This window comes from Akebia trifoliata, chromosome 6 (genome assembly GCF_017979445.1).
Source record: "Akebia trifoliata isolate Shusen 1 chromosome 6, ASM1797944v1, whole genome shotgun sequence".
Classification (NCBI taxonomy): domain Eukaryota; kingdom Viridiplantae; phylum Streptophyta; class Magnoliopsida; order Ranunculales; family Lardizabalaceae; genus Akebia; species Akebia trifoliata.
The window spans coordinates 157,555-176,982 of NC_141380.1; the positions used below are offsets into that span (position 1 = coordinate 157,555).

The 19,428-nt window shown below is 37.3% G+C and overlaps 2 protein-coding genes across 8 annotated transcripts; one reads left to right on the top strand and one right to left on the bottom strand.

Annotated features, from left to right (window-relative positions):
* Positions 1-2,569: 2,569 nt before the first annotated feature.
* LOC147399331 (Tetratricopeptide repeat (TPR)-like superfamily protein) lies at positions 2,570-8,298 on the top strand. 7 transcript variants are annotated; one of them, XM_086444635.1, is made up of 3 exons: positions 2,570-7,348; positions 7,481-7,670; positions 7,848-8,298. In XM_086444635.1, the coding sequence occupies exon 1, from the start codon at positions 2,914-2,916 to the stop codon at positions 5,923-5,925; it is 3,012 nt and encodes a 1,003-aa protein (XP_086300761.1). In that variant the 5' UTR covers positions 2,570-2,913; the 3' UTR covers positions 5,926-7,348; positions 7,481-7,670; positions 7,848-8,298. The 7 variants fall into 7 exon arrangements, with proteins under 7 accessions (XP_086300761.1, XP_086300764.1, XP_086300763.1 ...); XM_086444638.1 differs by having other exon boundaries at positions 2,570-6,960; XM_086444637.1 differs by having other exon boundaries at positions 2,570-6,952.
* A 369-nt stretch (positions 8,299-8,667) lies between these two features.
* On the bottom strand, positions 8,668-13,686 carry NSI (nuclear shuttle interacting). Its single transcript, XM_086444644.1, has 8 exons — positions 13,524-13,686; positions 13,247-13,326; positions 12,772-12,832; positions 11,962-12,145; positions 10,381-10,480; positions 10,118-10,218; positions 9,404-9,497; positions 8,668-9,010 (listed from the first exon to the last, which is right to left on the bottom strand). Exons 1-8 carry the CDS (start codon positions 13,556-13,558, stop codon positions 8,931-8,933), a joined length of 735 nt encoding a protein of 244 aa, XP_086300770.1. The 5' UTR covers positions 13,559-13,686; the 3' UTR covers positions 8,668-8,930.
* Between the last annotated feature and the right edge of the window lie 5,742 nt (positions 13,687-19,428).

The following is a 19,428-nucleotide window of genomic DNA, read 5'->3' on the forward strand; positions in this document are numbered from 1 at the left end:
TAGAAGTTTCGGAATGAGCTGATTTTTGGTGAGGATGATCTCTATGGTGAGGAGATCATCCTCACCAAAAATCAGCTCATTCCAAAACTTCTAACCCCATCAAAATTGATTTAAAAAATGGACGGTCCACGATTTTTCAACTTGTAAACATGGGGCTAAACATTTCGGAATGGGCTGATTTTTGGGGAGGATGATCTTCTAATCATAAAGATCATCCTCACCAAAAATCAGCTCATTCCAAAACTTCTAACCCATGTAGGACAAAAAACGTTTGTTAAAGTGTGTGGTAAAACTTAGGGTGCTGAACATTTCCCTATATATATATATATAATATATATATATATATATATATATATATATATATATATATGGGGGCGGTTCGTGGGACGTCTTCAAAACCAGCTGAAAAATTGATGAAAGTCAACCGTTGGATTTTTGGCATTTAACAGTTAGATGTCGTTTGAAAGTAGAACATGCAGCCAGCTGGAAACACAGTTTCTTTTAAATTTTTTGAATTATTTTCAAAGACCTCCCTCCATCATTTAGTTTATTAAAATTAAAACCATCTCTCTTCTTTCTCAAAACTAACATACGGACTCTATCTTCTCTCTCAAGTCTCTTCTCTACAAAAATCACAGATTCATACCCTTCTCTCTCACAAGAACCATCTCTCTATCATATATATAATTAAAAATTAAATGTTGTTTCTTGTGAAAGGAGGGAGACAACAGGAACATGGGCGGGTGCAGAGGGAGAAGGGCCATTCTCGTCTGAGTCATTACCTCGCCACCTCAGTAAAAATCGTGGGGACCACCCACCATCCATTGCCCCGATAATAGCAATAGCAATAGCAATGAAGGAAGCCTTAGAATCCCCATGAACCGGGGAACTTGAAAGTAAAACCATTTAAAAAAGGTTAACAATCTTACTAATTCCCCTTTAAAATTTCAATTTTTTGATAGATTAAACATATATATTTTTTGTCCTAAACAATAAATGTTCCCCAAAAGCCATGGATAAGTTCTAGTAGGCGCGTCACTTTAGCTACAGTGTTTCCCGTTGCAAGACTTCATGGCACTATCAGTCCAGAATTTACAGAAATATGGGAGGAACAAATCCAAGTTTGTGAAAGACTTAGGGAGTCACATTCTCCTTCACTTTATGAGAAGGTCTGTTTGCTTGGCAATTACATTTGCTCATATATCCATTTAAATTTTTTTACTGATACCTGGTTGTGATTGCAGCTACGACAATCTCTTGTTGATGGTGAAAATGAATCATACCCTGAGAATGAAAATGAAGACAATGGATATGACGTCCTTGATTTTTAATTTTAATAAACTAAATGATGGAGGGAGGTCTTTGAAAATAATTCAAAAAATTTAAAAGAAACTGTGTTTCTAGCTGGCCGCATGTTCTGCTTTCAAACGAGATCTAACCATTGAAAGCTAAAAATCCAACAGTTGACTTTCATCAGTTTTTCAGCTGGTTTCGAAGACGTCCCACGAACCGCCCCCTATATATATATTAGATCATTCCAAAACAACTAACCTCTATCAAAAGTAGTTGAAGAATCATGAATCATCCTCTTTTTTTTTATAAACCACATTTGATGGGATTAAAAGTTTAAGAATGGACTAGTTTTTTATGAGGATAATCTCCTCACCATATAATGGTTTCAAAACCCAAGATCGAGATGTATCGCTTGAATCATCTCGATATCACGCATGGACGAGACGGACATACATGTCAATTTTTCGGATGATATTTATTTTTCAAAATTTTGAACTAGATGCCTCAAACGTATCAAAAAACTCATTTGAGACAACTAGGTATCTGGCATGGATGAGACGAAATGCGAAACCGAACTTTAAAACCATTCACCATATAGATCCTCACCAAAAACCATCTTATTCCAAAAGTTTTAATCCATATAAGACAAAAAAAATGATTTGGTGTAGGGTGGTGCCATTGGTAATAATTTAGGTGCCTTCAACACTACCCAATCGAGCGGATTGGGCCGAGTTGGGGATTAACCCACACCCAACCCAAACTTGACAAACACCAACACGCGCCCTTGCCCAGTCCGACCTCGGACATGAAATGGTTAACCTGAACCCTACCCAAGTCGGGTTAATACATTCTTCATTAATACTAGGTAATTTAATATTGGTAAGGGTTTATATAAAAATAAGTGGTGTGTAAAAGAACTTAAAATTTATAATTATCTTTCCTAAAAATGTGTTTCAAAAGTTTATATACATTATCTTCGTCTAAGTCGAAGTTTGATCATCGGAGGGGGATGATTTACTTTTCAATTACATTATTTTTGTATGAGTCTAATTTTGATCATTGGAGGATTCTTTGGCAAGTACCACATAGGTGCCACCAGTAGTAGAAGAAGCAAGGAATCACCATTGGAATTACAAATCGAGTTGATAGAGGTAAGCACCTCTACACACCATGTGTTTATGCTGGAAAAAAAAGAAGTTATCTAGTTGAGTTAAGTAAATTGTGGGATATTTTAGAGGGGAAAAAAGTGGGATGAATTTTTGGGGGTATGGGGTACGAGTTACCTGATCCGGACGGGCTAACCAGTTGAAGCAGAGAACCAGACCGTGGGCTGGACCAAGGATGTAACATTGAAAAATGGGCTTCATTTTAGAAGAGTCGTTCAAACCTCAAAGGCAGCCAGCCAAGCCCAAGCGTCGAACACAGTGAACCCGAACTTCCATGAATCGAAATTCGAAAGGAGGAAATGGCTCTGAACTTCAGACTAAAACCCTAAAGGAACTTCTTCAACTTCAATGGCTCTTCCAATCCTTCTTCCCTTTGAATTCCACCCCAGATTTCAGAATCTTCTCTTTCTCTCTGACTTTGAAACCCTAATCATCTCTGCGACATTTTAGCAGCATGAGCAGACGAGGGTTTAAGATGGTTTTATCTCAATCACTCGTTGTCCTCACCTCTATGAAATCCAACCAGTCTAAATCCTCCCGCTTCAAAATTTCCCGCCAAAACTTCTCCAGCAGCAGCAGCAGCAGCAGCAGCAGTAGCAGCTCCTTCTCACACTACGATCTCGATGGATTGAACGATCCTGATTTCTCTGTTCCAGGAGAAGATGGAGTTTTTCCTGCTCAACAGAGGCATGGCCAAGAATCTGTCTCTCCCGAAGATTTCTCATTTTTGTCTGATCAGCCGAGTTCGTTGCAGAGTAGCAGGCTTGGCTCTGGTAACTTTTCTGATGAAGCTTGTTTGATCTCGAACACAATTACAGTCAATGAAGACAATTTTGGCGATAAAACCCAGAAAGTTCTTAGGAGATTTAGAGGAAAATTAAATGATTCTTTAGTAATAGAGGTGTTGAAGCTCGTAAAAAATCCCGAAATCTGTGTTAAATTTTTCATATGGGCTGGGCGTCAAATTGGTTATAGCCACACTGAACGTGCATATGACACTCTACTAGAGGCACTGAGTTTTAATAAGAATGTTAGAGTGCCAGAACATTTTCTTCAAGTAATCAGAGATGACGATAAAGAAATCCTGGGGAGGTTATTTAATGTTTTGATCCATAAGTGTTGCCGAAATGGGTTTTGGAATGCAGCATTAGAGGAGCTTGGGAGGCTCAAGGATTTTGGATATAAACCGACAAAATCCACTTATAATGCTTTAATTATGGTCCTTCTCAAGGCTGAACGATTGGATACAGCTTATCTGGTTCAGAGAGAGATGTCAAGTTCAGGTTTTAATATGGACAGGTTCACGCTAGGTTGCTTCGCTCAGTCACTCTGCAAAGTAGGGAAGTGGAGAGAAGCTCTCAGGATCATCGAGAAGGAAGAATTTGTCCCCGATACAGGAATTTACACAAAAATGATAAGTGGATTGTGTGAAGCTTCATGTTTTGAGGAAGCTATGGATTTCTTGCATAGGATGCGCTCCAATTCTTGCATTCCCAATGTTGAAACATACAGAACACTGCTTGATGGGTGTTTGAGAAAAAGACAGCTGGGGAGGTGTAAGAGAATTCTTAATATGATGATCACAGAGGGTTGTTATCCGAGTCGTTCGATGTTTAATTCTCTTGTTCATGCTTATTGCCACTCAGGGGACCATACCTATGCCTATAAGTTGCTCAGGAAGATGGCGACCTGTGGTTGCAAACCAGGTTATGTAGTTTACAATATCTTGATTGGAGGTATTTGTGGAAATGAAGAGCTACCGAGTTCAGACATGTTGGAATTGGCTGAAAAGGCTTACAGTGAAATGTTTGATGCTGGGCTTGTTTTGAACAACGTAAATGTAGGCCATTTTGCTCGGTGCCTCTGTGGGGTGGGAAAATTTGAAAAGGCATTTACAATTATTTGTGAAATGATGAGTAAAGGTTTCATGCCTGACACTAGTACTTATTCCCAGGTGATTGGTTTTCTCTGCCAGGCCTCTAAAATGGAAAAAGCCTTTCTTTTATTCCAAGAAATGAAAAGGAATCGTATTGTTCCTGATGTCTATACTTATACAATTTTGATTGATAGTTTTTGTAAAGCGGGCCTTATTCAACAGGCTAGCAATTTGTTTGATGAAATGGTAAGAGATGGGTGTGCCCCTAATGTGGTAACTTATACCGCACTTATACATGCTTACCTTAAAGCGAGGAGGATATTCCGAGCAAACGAAATTTTTGAGAAAATGTTGTCCGCTGGTTGCTTCCCAAATGTTGTCACGTACACAGCTATGATTGATGGCCATTGTAAGGCTGGAGATATCAAGAAAGCTTGTCAGATTTATGCGAGAATGAGGGGAAATGGGGATGTCCCAGATGTTGACATGTATTTTGGAGGTGATGGAAGTAATCCAACAGAACCAAATGTTTTCACATATGGAGCTTTGGTGGATGGTTTGTGCAAAGCCCACAAAGTGGTGGAGGCTCGTGACTTATTGGACGCCATGTCAGTGGAAGGCTGTGAGCCGAATCATGTTGTGTATGATGCTCTTATTGATGGATTTTGCAAGGTCGGAAAGCTAGATGAAGCACAGGAGGTCTTTGCAAAGATGTCAGAACGTGGGTATGGTCCAAATGTGTACACATACAGCTCATTGATAGACAGGCTGTTTAAAGATAAACGGCTTGATCTCGCATTGAAGGTCTTATCAAAGATGCTAGAAAATTCTTGTCCACCTAATGTGGTTACATACACAGAGATGATTGATGGACTATGTAAAGTAGGGAAGACTGACGAAGCCTATAAACTTCTGGTGATGATGGAAGAAAAGGATTGTTGTCCAAATGTTGTGACTTATACTGCGATGATAGATGGCTTTGGGAAAGTGGGTAATGTTGGCATGTGCCTTGAACTCTTGGGGCAGATGGGTGCAAAGGGTTGTGCGCCAAATTTTGTCACTTATAGAGTATTGATAAACCATTGTTGTGCCGCTGGCCTTTTGGATGAAGCTCACAAACTTCTAGAGGAGATGAAACAAACTTATTGGCCAAGACATGTAGCAGGCTATCGTAAGGTGATTGAAGGTTTCAACAGAGAGTTTGTAGTCTCACTTGACCTCTTAGATGCTATATCAGAAGATGGTTCTTCTCCAATTATTCCTGCTTACAGAATTCTGATTGATAGCTTTTGCAAGGCCGGAAGATTGGAGGTGGCTTTGGAGCTTCATAGAGAGATCTTGACATCTTCAGGGGTTTCATCTTCCAGCAAAAATATGTATTCATCCTTGATTGAAAGTCTCATCCTAGCAAATAAGGTTGAGAAAGCTTTCGAATTGTATGCAGACATGGCAAAGCGGGGTTATGTTCCAGAGATAAGTGTCATCTTTTACCTCATTAAAGGACTCATCAAGAGTGGCAAGTGGGATGAAGCGCTTCAAATTTCGGATAGCATCTGTCGCATGGACATCTACTGGCATAATATAGAGTAGACATGTGATGGGATCTTAGTGATTTGGACATTTATTGTCTATACTCTTTTGAGGAATATGAACCATAGTTATCTGGCAGTATGCAACTGCCAGGAATCCTCAACTAGTGGCATTGTTAAGATGGAAGGAGAGAGGTGTTCCTGTGCGTCCACAAATCATATGCTTATTGTAGCAGTTGGAACCAGTTCGCTAAATACACAGCTGATTTTAACAAGGACAACAACTGGCTTTTGCGGGTGCACCTTGTTTCCTTACCATGAGCATCTGATGAAGCACCTGATTAACTGGGGCCAGCCGAAGGATCTGGTGTGTTGGTTTCCAGTTTGTGTGGGCCACCAGATTCTGCTCTTTCAAATGACATGGCATCAACTTTGCCTTGTTGGGCTGGAAGAATTGAACTTGTGTTCATAACCTACTTGCCATCCTTCCATGGCTCTGATATTTCAAGACCCTTGGTATAAATACCAACAGATGTCGCCAAATGGAAACTTAGCGATGCAGGCAAGTGAAGGATTACATATTACCTCAATGTCTAGAAAAAGGATATTCATAGAACTTAACATCTGGCCACAAATCCTATTAGCTTTTATTTTGTCAGATAATATTATAAATTGAGTTTGACTTGGATAAGGATAACAGAAATTAATGGCTTTAGATACATTGTTAAGAATAAGACTCAAATACCATAACTAGACCTTAAATTTCTATGTAATAGAAACACATTTATAGATATCCAAGATTCCAATTACGGGGACATTATTTTCCTTAACCTTCTTATGATAAATCTTATCAGGGTTTGGCAGGACATGGTCATCATCAGCATGCTTCCTTACTTCAGCTTCCTCAAACAGCTTGTGGTAATATTAATCATTTTTTTAGGGTTATGCAACTTCTTCACATCTACCAATGGTTATTCTTGGTAACTTATCCATTTTGGCAGGTCCCGGCAATGGGAACAGTGCCAATTGCCATATCGCCACCATTATCCTACTAAGTTTTCCTGCATCGATCATATTGTCCTCCATGGGTAAACTGGTTATGGCTCCATCTGAAATAATTAAGTTGGTTAAATCTGTGGTTACTGTTATAGATGGCATCACAACCACTGCCTATTTGAATATCAGGGGACACGGTGCACATCCATGGGGTTGGGACCCACCCATGAGATTTCTTAGAAAAAAATCAAATCCAATCAAATGGTTGTAACTAATCTAACTTATCACATTTTAATCTCATTATAACCGGAAGGGATTCTTTATCGAGGAATGGAGGGCACTACAAGAAAGGTCCATTTTCCCATGGATATAGCTAGAGGACTAGACGTGTGAAGCAGATTTCATGGCTCTGATCATTCAATAAGTTAATTTTAACCAGGAAATTTCCTAGATGGGTTCCATTAAATGGTCAACCCTTTACCCAGCAGGTTCACCACATATCCTATTCTATATTTAAATAATAACGTTCATAATACATGGACCACAGATTTAACCTTCATTAGATTTTTTTTTTGGTTCTCATGGATGCTGACTAAATGTTTCTTAATTGTGGCTTCCAGTGAAGAGCAGATTGTCTGAGCCTATTCATCAATTCAATTTGAACTGTTTGTTCTCTTACTCATTGGTGAGTAGGAGATCCTCTTTCATATCACTGATGTTTCAGAACTTTCCAAATGAACTAAGATGAGCATGTTCAGAAGCTACCCACAAAACTCTTGGTCAACCATTTTCATGGGCATTGGTGAATAGGTAAGGCAATAAGGACGCCTTCTCCTGTTTCTCTTTAATTTTACCACATTCAATTCATCCAAGCAAAAAATCTGAGGCTTCTGGGCAAGTTCTGAGTTTTTTATCACCATTTATAAATTGATCAATATTTGATATGTAAAACCAATGTGATCGTGCATTTTTTGTTTGTTTGCACAGCATTGAAGCTTTCTCTACCATCTAACTTTCCACATTTGCTGGATTTGGTATTGCAATGAGCAAGGACTTCGATCCTAGTCGAGTTCATGAGATGAGAAGACAGTACTCTGCTTGGTCAGATGATCACCGTGGCTCAAAAATAACCTTTCCAACCACAGATCATCAGGAGTTGCACATCCATCTGAAACAGCCCCCACCACCCCACCTAAGCATTGTGAAACTGAAACTGAAAATTAAGTATGCCGTGACAGTGCTGAGTTGGTATTTGTATAATGTTTGAATGTTCATATTCATGTTGTAACTTGTAACAGTGTAGAAGATGGTTTGGCTGTATAGAAACCAATATTCATCTGAAGAGATGTTGCTGTTTATGTATCTTTTTTTTTATATTGGGTGTATTGTCTTCTTTTTCAATACTAAACTTTAAATTTTCTCCGCTGGAAACAGAAAATTAGGTTTTAAATTTGTGAGAAATGCCACTAATCTTCGTCACTTTTTTGGTGTATCCAATCATCCCCCAACATAAGATTTCATAAAAATCCCTTGAAAACATGAAATATCAAGTACCTTTTTTATTTTTTATTTATTTATTTTATTTATGTTGAAACCATCCATTGAGCAAAACCCATGACATGACGAGTTAGGTCTTGGAGTTTGTGGTACTCTTTTTAACTTTTATGGTATACAAGCATGTTACTTATTATAATATGTATTTATGTATGACAATTTATTCAAACGACCTTGCTGAGCACAGACTAATAAAGGCTAGCATACATTTTTCCACAAGAAGAATGGGTACAAAGCCTATAAAAAGGGATCATGGCACCTCAAGACAAGTTGAATTGGAATTACAGGACGAAATATTCAGAAGCAGTGTAGCATTAACAAATTAATTACTTAATAATCACCCATGGTATAGCTTTCAAAAGCTATCAATTTACGGTAAATGAGGGAGGAGCCCTATAACTAACGAAGAATTAAATAACCACGATAAAAATTCGAAAGTTTGAGTAGCTAACATGGAATTATACAACCAAAAGAGTCCCCACCATGTCTCGTCCAACATGCTTGACATGAGTGAAGCTAATATCTTGGATACCAGAACATGCCCTTAATGCCTTCAGGGTCTGGTTCAAACCCTAAATTTCTATAGAAATCCACAACTGCAATGACAAAATATTTGATTTGGTAAGTTTCATAAGCTAGCATATCACACATAGTTGTCCCTCTCTAGCTTACAACTCACAAAGCAGCACAGTTAATAATTGATAAGCTTAGTGAATGTGTTTCCTCTAAGAGGAACAACTGTGCTAGATGATCCTTAGGTTCCAATCAATAGAATCCTAGATCAAAAGGCTAGGGTCATTCCAATAGAAGCCTAAAAAGGTTCACACCTCAAGGATTTAGAATCCGAAAGTATGGACATGAGTAACAGTATGACATTTCCCTAAGGTAAACCATCTGGCACAATGCCAGAGGTTGGAGTAACATCTAAGCTAGAAAATGCTGAGAGAGCTATAGTTCTTAACAAACCGTAAAAGACTTAGCTGTCATACCTCGACCATCTGCGAACAATGTTATATTACCAATATCCCTCTGCAGCAGAACCCTTATCAGCTGTTCAACAAGGGCCTTTCCAAGACCCTGGCCCTGAAAGACAACATCAGTACCAAATATTCAGAATGACTTCTCCTATTTAAATACCAACAGCCTTGGAGAGATTAGTCCCAATCTTTTGTACTACAGGCACTATTATTTGAAAGGCATCCCTCAAAATGTACGGTAAGATATTTGCTCTAAAACTTGTTAGAAATTCAACATGCTTATCAGGACAATATTTGCATGTATCTTATTCCTGTGTGGATGTCACCTTCATGATATGTATAGTTCTAATCAATATTGGAAGATCCAAAGTCAAATTTGGACAAAGAATTTGAGTAAAGATTATCATCGAACTTGAATCAAGTTATCTTGGACAAAGCCAGCTCGAGTTGGATGAATTTTCTATTGGTGCAAGAAACTTCTATCTTTAGTTGCATGCTTGTATAATTATGAAGAATATACTATACTCAAAATTTCCCCAAAAAACAAAAAATGGGGTTGATAACCACTTTAACCTCTCCTATATAACATAGCTGTGTTGTATGTGCCCATATATATATATTTGCTTGCTGACTGTATGTGCCCACATGTTTCAGCTATTATGGTTCACAACATCCAATACAGCAATAACATCTAGTGTGTTCCAGCCCATGTAACACAGTTCTTACCTGATAGCCAGGATCAACAAGGACATCCCAAATTGTGGCATTGAAGGCATGATCTGATGTAGCACGAGCCATGCCAATGAGCTCCTTTTGATCATTCCCCTCTGTCAAATAACTTCTCCAAGTACACTAAGATGTTCATCATTTATTTAAATAGATCTCAGCTGCAAATTGTATTCGAAGTAATAGAAGCATAAATATCAGCTCAACTCTAATTGATCAGAATAGTGATCAAGAGAATACTACAACGCTATGAAATTAATTACCTGCATCTGAAGATTTCCTTATGGAATGCAAAGTGGCTACAATGTAGCTATTTTTCAAAGCTGCAGCTACTTTTGATGGTGACCTCCGAGGCCAGCCGACCTATAAAACCCATCACATTTATGGTGATAATAATCAGGGAATGTACCAAAGCCTGTCGTTTCCAATAAAGGGTGTACAACAAAATTATTTCTTGAAGTTACGAATAATCCTAGTGTCTGAAACCTAGTATTTTTATTTTTTTCCAGAACAATGTTGAGAAGTCAAACTTTACCTAATGTGGCCTGGGAGAATAATGACAGTGTCAGGGTATCTTTTCCATTTATTTACAAAATGCAACATTTTTTTCTCCATGTAGACACACCATCTAATCTTTGGTAACTTTTATTTCCATCACCTATCATCCTTTTCTTAGAGTAAACATTTGTAACAGCTAGCCTACGCCATGTGATCAAACTCTCCTTTGGGACAACTTCAGAATCTATGCATATTGATCGTTCTTTTCTCCCAAGTAGAAAAGCTTTATATGGCTTTTATTTGTTCCATTCTTGAATGTAACTTACGTCCATCCATTTTTCTGATACATGTTTTTTATTGCAAGGTCATATGCCATCGCAAAGTCAAGGATTGAATTTACAAATTTCTTTCTTTCTCCTAATCTGATTCCTCCATGCACCTCTTTCATATCCTCTCCAAATTTATTTCTTTCGTTTTCCAGTATATTCTCATAATTTTTATTTTTTTATTTTTTATGGAAGGCACGACTTTAAAACAGAATATGTGACTTTAGAACAGAAGATGTGGCTTTAGACAGGATTAAATGGAGGAAGATTCGTTTTGAGAGAAGGTTTTAATGATGATGAACTCTCATTAAAGAGATTTGCTGAATCAAAAGGGTTTCATTATCTGGTGCAGGTTTAAGTGGATAACCAAGTAACTACATAGATGTAGAATTCATTTATAGAGATAGAAGAGGTTTATATAGTCAAATCCTTAGGAAGTCAATGGCTTGCCCAAATAACTTGGGTAACTGCTTATAAAAAACGATAACTTGGGTAACTGTGCATGCATTATAGGACCTATAGTGACCATGCAGCTCATACAGTTACCAACCCAGACAATCCAAAACGTAGGACCCGGATTTTATTGCTTACAAGTCGATATACACATCACTACCACAACCTAACAATTCTACATTCTAAAAATGTGATGTATCCATTGAACTGTAAGTTGATGATCTTATCCAGATGATGGGTCTCAATTTAGCGATTACCCAAGTAATGTGAATTTGTTTGGAGCAATTTCAAGGTTGGCCAACAAATGGACAGTCAAGGTTGGTGACAAGTGCTGAGGGATCTCCATACTTCCAGAGAAGTAGCCTCGATTATCAGACCAGAGAAGTGAACCTCACACATGTGAGTCTATACAAGGATGTGGTGAATTTATATGTGCAAATAAATGGACGTGTGGTTATATTAACTTTTAAGTGTGAATAGCAAAGGAAAAAAAAAAAAAAAACACGCAAACAAGCATATGATGATCACCCAAATTGAGCATTTGAAATGTATTCTTTGAATCATCACCTTATCACACAAGGCTTGGAGATCATACACATCAACATCTCCACCTGAAGAAAACATTATCTGTTCGATTGTACCATCTGTTTGAGTCTTTTCAACAAGAACAATTTCCTGAGGCAACAGTTGTTCTTCTTCTGGGAATGTTGATGGTGGTTCAATAACTTGAGTTATGTTGTTCTTCAAAAAACTGCACCAGTAGGGGGGATTATAGCGATGTTGAATCATGGTTAGAGAACAAGATGGGAAGGACTAGATAAGGTCATAGGAAAGAAGAATAGAGGTAAGAGCATATTGTTCATTCAACCACAGGCAAACCAAGCATTAGCTGGAATGAGCATAAAATAATTACCTACTAAAATAGACAAAATTGAGTGGATGAACAGGATTCTTTCAGCTGACACAATTTTTGGGATAAGGCTTTGATGATAATACCTATATTGATACCGGATATAGCATGTATACTTTTATGTCATGATTTCTACGTTTCTTATCATAATACTAGTCATTTCTTAGATCATAACAGTATGTTTGTATAATCCACAAAAATCTGCAAATAGTATATTATATCGTGTGTGTGTGTGTGTGTGTGTGTGTGTGTGCACGTTACAGCTCTTTGGGAGAGAGTCATTTAAAAACCATGTAGTATACAAAAGTTGTTTTTCAGCAAACAATCAACAACACTTGTAGACCAGAAAACCACTTCTTGGTCATGTATACCAAATGCCGAATAACACAACCACGAGTCTCAAAGAAGTGCTTTTATAGACAGAATTCGGAGTGAAATTGTTAGTATCAACACATATTTGCAGTTACCCTGATCTGATGGAATCCCAAAAGCTAGCCTTGAGCGGGTAAACCTTTAGCTTCCTTGTTGCTGCAAAAATAAAATCAGAATGATACAGTTACTAGAGTGCCTGCCTAGATGTATTACTTAACTGTCCATTCTTCCAAAAGAAAAGATACACATGGATTTATGATGAAAAATATTGGAGCAAATCACGAGAATACAGTGGAATGGATCACTCAAGTATATTCACAAAGAAGAAAAAGCTTTCTCAAGTGAAAATTATATATCCACATTTGCTCCACTAGAGAAATATATATAGGACTTGGGATAAATGAGTTTGCATAAAATATGCAGCGCAGCGTAGCGGATGACTTTCACATCAAAGTAAAAGCAAACAAACAATTGAGTAACATATGGCAGCAAAGAATTATTGAATCTCGGATAATAATACAGAGAGTATAGTATAGTGTTAAATAGTAAATACTGAGTAAGTATACTGACCTAAATCTGAACTATGAGGAAACACGAATTGATTTCGTTGTTGAGAATAATAATTGGTAGCCAAAGAGTGAACTGAGTATCTGCAAAACCCAACAGATGAAACTTTAAAATCCAAAATTAAATTATTAAAAATAAATAAAAAAATTAATGATCACACATCCTAAAATTACTAACTCAAATCTTTGGCAAGAGAGAGAGAGATAATAAAACCCTAATCCCATCCTGCAACATAGTTAAAAGAGGAATTCCGCAGATAGAAAACAGAGCTGGAACTTACAGTGAAGAAGATGCAATCACGCCGTTAAGTTTCATTTTCCTCTCTCTCTCTCTCGGTATGATAAAGCGTCCACTGAAAAAAACACACCAAAAGTAACGATAATGTTCAATGCATTATGACATTCTAGGATAACACTACAACGAAGAATGATGGTAGATACTTTGTTGGAAATTTCTAGAATGCTGAAAATTGTAAAGGGATCAGGATCAAGTTGGGTGTTCCGTTCCTGTTCTATTGGAACGGTGCCTACGTGGCACATTTTGCTTGGACTTCAAAACATATCCTTCCCTTGCAATCTCTCAATTGACGCTTATTCGGGATCCTACGAAAATACTCTAACGATCACATTAGTGAATAAATCATGTAAAATCATAATATCAGCCTTAAAAAAATGCATACATTTGTCTTGTTTAGATTTTTTTTTTTATAGATTTTATGCTTCAAATATTTCTAAATTCATTTTTATCTCTTAATTGGTAGTTTTCCTTTGAACATCAGCTTTTTCTAATTATGTGAGATTTTAAGTTATCATTTTTCTACGTGGAACATTAATTGGTTTTAGTACATCTCTGCAATGTGAAAAATCCTACCCTTTTATTTTCAAATGCAGATACACGCTTGCTTAAGTAGCAGAGCAAGTTTGGGAATATAATGATTTCTACTAGGATTATAAGCTATTTGTTGGGATTCAAAATGGCAAATTTTTGTGAATGTTTCATGAATCGAGTTTACCTTGACCAGTTCTACTCTACTGATCCAAACTAGCTCTTCAGTCCCTCCTGTAAGCATTGGTGTGATACATTCCAATAATCTTCTGATGCCCAAGTTAAAGTTGTAGAAAAAAATAATAGTTTCAACTCTTGTTCTCTCGGCCAAAAGATCCATATTCTACCACCAATTCTTTTCTTTGTAAGATTTTCCCTCAAATCAGGATTTCCCTTTTAATCGGGATTTAATTAGAGTGAATCCCCTTATTAGAAGGATCTTAAACAGAATTTGAATCTTTAAGATTGAATTCAGGATTCTTGGAAGATCTCTTTTCAGATCTTTGGACTTGACATGTGTGATTCATGATTATGTAGATACCCAAATTAGGCTTGTCCTACTAAGCAGGCTAGGCCTCCCCTTAAGCTGTCCTACCCTGCTAGTTAGACTAGACGCTACTACCTTAGTCTACCCTGCTGCTGGGAAAGATTAGATTTATTGGTTCGTTCCAAGTACCACTTACTCGGCCAGGATACGTGTACGGTCTAGATTACGTACCAATATTACCCTCTATGCATAGTATAATTAAGTTAGAGATCATCAAACTAGCTATAAAATATTACAGTATCAAATTACTCTATTTGATTTTCTTGTGCTGTAGTTCATTTTTTCTTCTTCTTAAGTCTATTTGTGTTCATGTTTAACTTTTAAGTGATTGCTTGATTTAGTTTTTCTTGTCACGGGTTTGTGAAGAAGAAGAATCAATTTTTTTCTTTCTTTCTTTTAATTTATATGTGTGAAGCTCTCTCTTCGTGTTAAAATGTTTTTTTTCAGTGAAGCCCGAGGTGAAAAAATATATAGATTTTGAGACACCATAACTGGTACTAGCAGTATGATCATCTTTTATCCTAAATTTCCTCATGGAGTTCTTCATAGAAGTTAAATCAGTTACTTTCCTGCAGTTTTAGGGGTTTGCTAAACAAATCCTGTTCCTCCATTCCACTTTGCCCAAAATCAAGTCCTTTGTTATTGAGAGTTGGTTCATACCCTAATCGAGACTGAAATCAGCTTTCGTTGAGCATCCCAAGCCATTGAAGTTCAAATTTCGCCCATTGGAGCCATCCTACACATTTTCTTGAATGCCTTTATGTCTAATTTTATCTTTTCTAGTCTTTCCATTCATCCATCTTAACATTCATATCACCTCTACTACACTCAATTTATTAGCATGATGCTTATTCACAGAGCATTGCTGGTCTTAATTCCGTCCTATACTTTTTTTCTTCTTTCAGTTTGATTGGTATATGTGTTGAATATTTGAAGTGGTAGATACCCGAGAATGAACAAAAAGAAAGTTTGACCGAGGCTTGTGTTGAACACAATGTCCTTAAGACAATTTTGTTCCCGCAACTTGGTGCACACGGATCAATGAACAATTGTCTCCCAGGATACAACGATCACACGTGTAGAGGCAGCACTACAATCTACACGTCTAGCGAACCGAACGCTACTGTTTATACTCTCAAAGAATGCAGAAGGAAACAGAATGCTTGCACGTTTAAACAGCAAAGAGAGAAAAATTTTGAGTGTATAAAACTGAGGTCGAGATGACCTATTTATAGAAATTTAAGAGACAAGGTGTCTCAGAAAAGGAATGTGCAAATGTCTCTTAGAAAAGAATCAAAGGAGGTGTCTTACTGGCCGTCGCGCGCACCCACGTGAAGCAAATTGACGGGATTTGCACCCCCCCCCTGCGCGCGCATACGCATTAAGGATATTTTGGACCAAGGATTAATCCTTCTTGAGCCCATGGGCCCCTTGTGCGCGTGCGTGGGCTTATCCAAGTCTCTCTCTCATATACACTTAAGTGATATAAGAAGTTCTATATAAGAACTAGACAATTTTCTTATTCCTATCCGATGTGGGACTAAAGAGTTTCTCTTATAAACTCAATAATCTTATAAACCACATACAACAAACCATGGCTAATAGGGGTTCTTTGAGCTGATTTGTCATTCACCCATAATGAATTTTTGACAACTTAAAACATGAAACTATTCTCTTAATGAGATGAATAAGTTCCAAGTGGTCCAACTACAAAAAAGTAATGGGACCCACTTGAATCGTAGCTCAATATCCCTACTTGATCACAAAAATCTGCATAGAAATGCAGATTTTTCCAACAATATGTCTGTCACATTTAGCCATTTAGCTTTGATTCTATGAGCTACATCTTCCACAATCTCTCCATCCCTATGTACAATGGACCTGAGATGATGAAATTGATTGCTTCGAGGTAATCTTGGTTCTAAGACTAAGATAGGTAATGCTATTCTTGGTTCCTTGAGCTCTAATCTGCTATGAGTTTTCAAGGATCAAAGTGAATGTGTTTCTTTTATTGGAACCATACCTAACTTGTCTTTAATGCAGACAACCTTTGTTTGAGAAGCTTTGACTCGAAGGAGGTCTCGAAACTTAGTCTGCCATTAATCATTTTTCTGCTAGAATTGGCTTTTATGCACCTATTTCTTGGTTTACTTTCTGGAGTGTTGAGAGTTGTTCAGATAAAGCTGCTGAGATGTCAACCAAACAAAAACTAAGAAAAAAAAGGCTGAGATGCCATGTTTCTATGGTACTCCCACCACCTAGAACATGTTAAGCTTTAAACTTAGAATCACTTTACTTGGATAATTCAAAATGGGTGTTACATCAACACTATATATATTTTTTTTGGAAGGTGCAATAACACTATATTAGTGCCCTTGCTGTGTGTTACGTAGCCCAATATCAACTTTCATAGGGAATTGATCAAGACCACAATCCCTTATACATGAATATTCTTGAGACACCCAATATGATGTTTTCCACCTTGTTGATTACGCACTTCACTGTTTTGTTTTTTTCCCACCTCAATCACAATGTTGAATTCGTCAAATCCCATTTATAAAGTGGCTCTCCATTCGTATGCAGGATCTTTTCAGATGTTGCAGGGGACATTACAATAGTTGTTGACGGAGTATCTTTTCCATTACACAAGGTAAACATCATTTTTTACATACATTAAGATCTCAATTGCCCAGTTGAGGTTCCTCTTTGCCATAAAGACTTGATTGGTTTTGGAAAACTGTGCTTCCTATTACATATTACTTGAGTTTTAATGGAGTTGAGTTACCACTGCATGTCTACCGATTAATCAACCATGTTGTTACTAACATTTGCAAATATATCATCTCATCACCATTTGTGTCTTACCCAAAATATCCAGGTCGGCAACAGATTTGCAGAGAAAGGTGTGATAATGTATTTATTGATATGGTAAGTCCTCTTAAGTGTTGCCTATTTCCATTTCAAGCTCCTAAACTTTGCACGATGAATAGTGATTTATGCCGTCTTCTACAACATAATTAAGTAATCAAACTCTCATATGTCTTTGCTTTGTGGAAAAACTGATCAACCTATGGATTTTGGTCTACTTTATTGAATTGGGTATTGTAAACAAATGTGTGGAAGCAATTGCCATGAATGTCAGCAAGGAGCAACTGGTATCAAGCTTGTCTTGTTTAGACTGTAGTGGTGGTGGGCCAGCAGGGAAACTGAAGATGGATTGCCCTGAACCTGAGTGGTGGATCAAAGACCTCTCAGTATTAAGAATCAATTTCTATCGGAGAGTGATATTTGCCTTGAGAAGAACAGGTGTTCGACCAGATAGCATTACGCTCAGACATCCCTGAAGGGTATTGGAAAATGTCAAGGTTGGAATCGAGGAAGGATGAAACCTCAATCTGGCATGGAAGAAAATGAAAACAAGATAATTCTTGAAACTCTTGTTAGTCTTCTGCCAACGGAGAAAAAGCACTTCCATTCATTCCTCTGAGTTTTCTGTTCGGGATATTGAGATTGGCAATCATAGTGGAAGCTGCCGTTGCCTGCAGGCTTGAGCTTGAAAGGAGGATTGGTTTCCGGTTAGAGATGGTGTCACTCAATGACCTGCTCATACCTTCCTCGCAGACTGGTGATTCTCTCTTTGATTTTGACACTGTCCATCAGATACTAGTAATTTTTTTTGCAGTGGTTCTAAGAGGAAGAACCTGAAGAAGCATCTGACGATCTCGGATCTCCAAGTCATGATTCGGTATCGAAAGTTGGATGGCTTATTGATGGATATCTCGCAGAAATTGCATCTGATCCATATCTGGATGTGCAAAAATTCATTGATATCATCGAGATTTTGCCTGACAATGCTCGAGTTGTCGATGATGACGGACTTTACAGAGCTGTTGATATGTATTTGAAGGTATAACCCGAACTTTAAAAAAGGGGAACCAGCATACAAATGAGTCATTCATGCATGGTGTGGTGTGGTTTGGATAGCTAGAAGCATCCACTTGTGTTACATATGTGGTTGGGATCTCTTCCTCTTAGGATTTGCTCAGCAAAATTGAAGACACAATTCTGAGTTAAGAGTAGGGATAGTTCATGGCTCATATCAATGTTTTCAAATGCTTTGGATATGTGTACAAATTGAGACCCACCTCAGGGACATTTTCTCCGAGGCTTTAAGTGAAAAGGCCATATACCCTCAAGGCACACACCTCTTTGACCTCTTTTAACTAAGGTGTGCACCTTATTAGGATGTGATGTATTATGTATTTCTCTTTCTCTCTCTATTTTTTTTTTTTATTGCATAATAAATCTTTCAAGTATACAGTTCTTCCTATAATGAAAATTTAATCACGTTAAGGTACTTAACTATAATGTCGACCACTGGTTCTTCTTCTTCTTCCCCTATTTCTCTCTCTCTCTCTCTCCCTCTATGTTTATTCGGTCGCTTCTAATCCTAGAGTGGTGGTATGGTTTTACTTATTTATTATTACTTGGAATGGTTGTTACATGAAACTTGGGTGTAGTACAGTTGTAATTTGTATATTATAATTTAGAATCCAAAATTGCGAATTGTTGTCACATGTTTAAAATTTGTTTTTTTTTTTTTTTTTCCGATTTTCCCAAGGTTGTCTCTTTTTCTTTCTTTGTTTTTTATTTTATTTTATTTTATTTTAGAATTTATTTATTTGTATATCTTAACTATTCATCTATTTAATATGTGCATTCTTGTGAGAGTTAGGCCTTATGCCTCAAAGTTTTGGGCTTGTGAAATACATCACCTCATACCTCCTAAGCTTTAATAAGACTAGTTCTTATT

Excerpts from the sequence above, each read along its gene's own strand:
- LOC147399331 (XM_086444634.1), top strand. The coding sequence starts at position 2,914 with ATGAGCAGACGAGGGTTTAAGATGGTTTTATCTCAATCACTCGTTGTC.
- NSI (XM_086444644.1), bottom strand. The coding sequence starts at position 13,558 with ATGAAACTTAACGGCGTGATTGCATCTTCTTCACT. Across the intron at positions 12,146-12,771 it reads TGGGATTCCATCAGATCAGG|TTTTTTGAAGAACAACATAA; the intron begins GTAACTGCAAAT and ends CTACTGGTGCAG. Across the intron at positions 9,498-10,117 it reads TTGTTGATCCTGGCTATCAG|GGCCAGGGTCTTGGAAAGGC; the intron begins GTAAGAACTGTG and ends GTTGTCTTTCAG.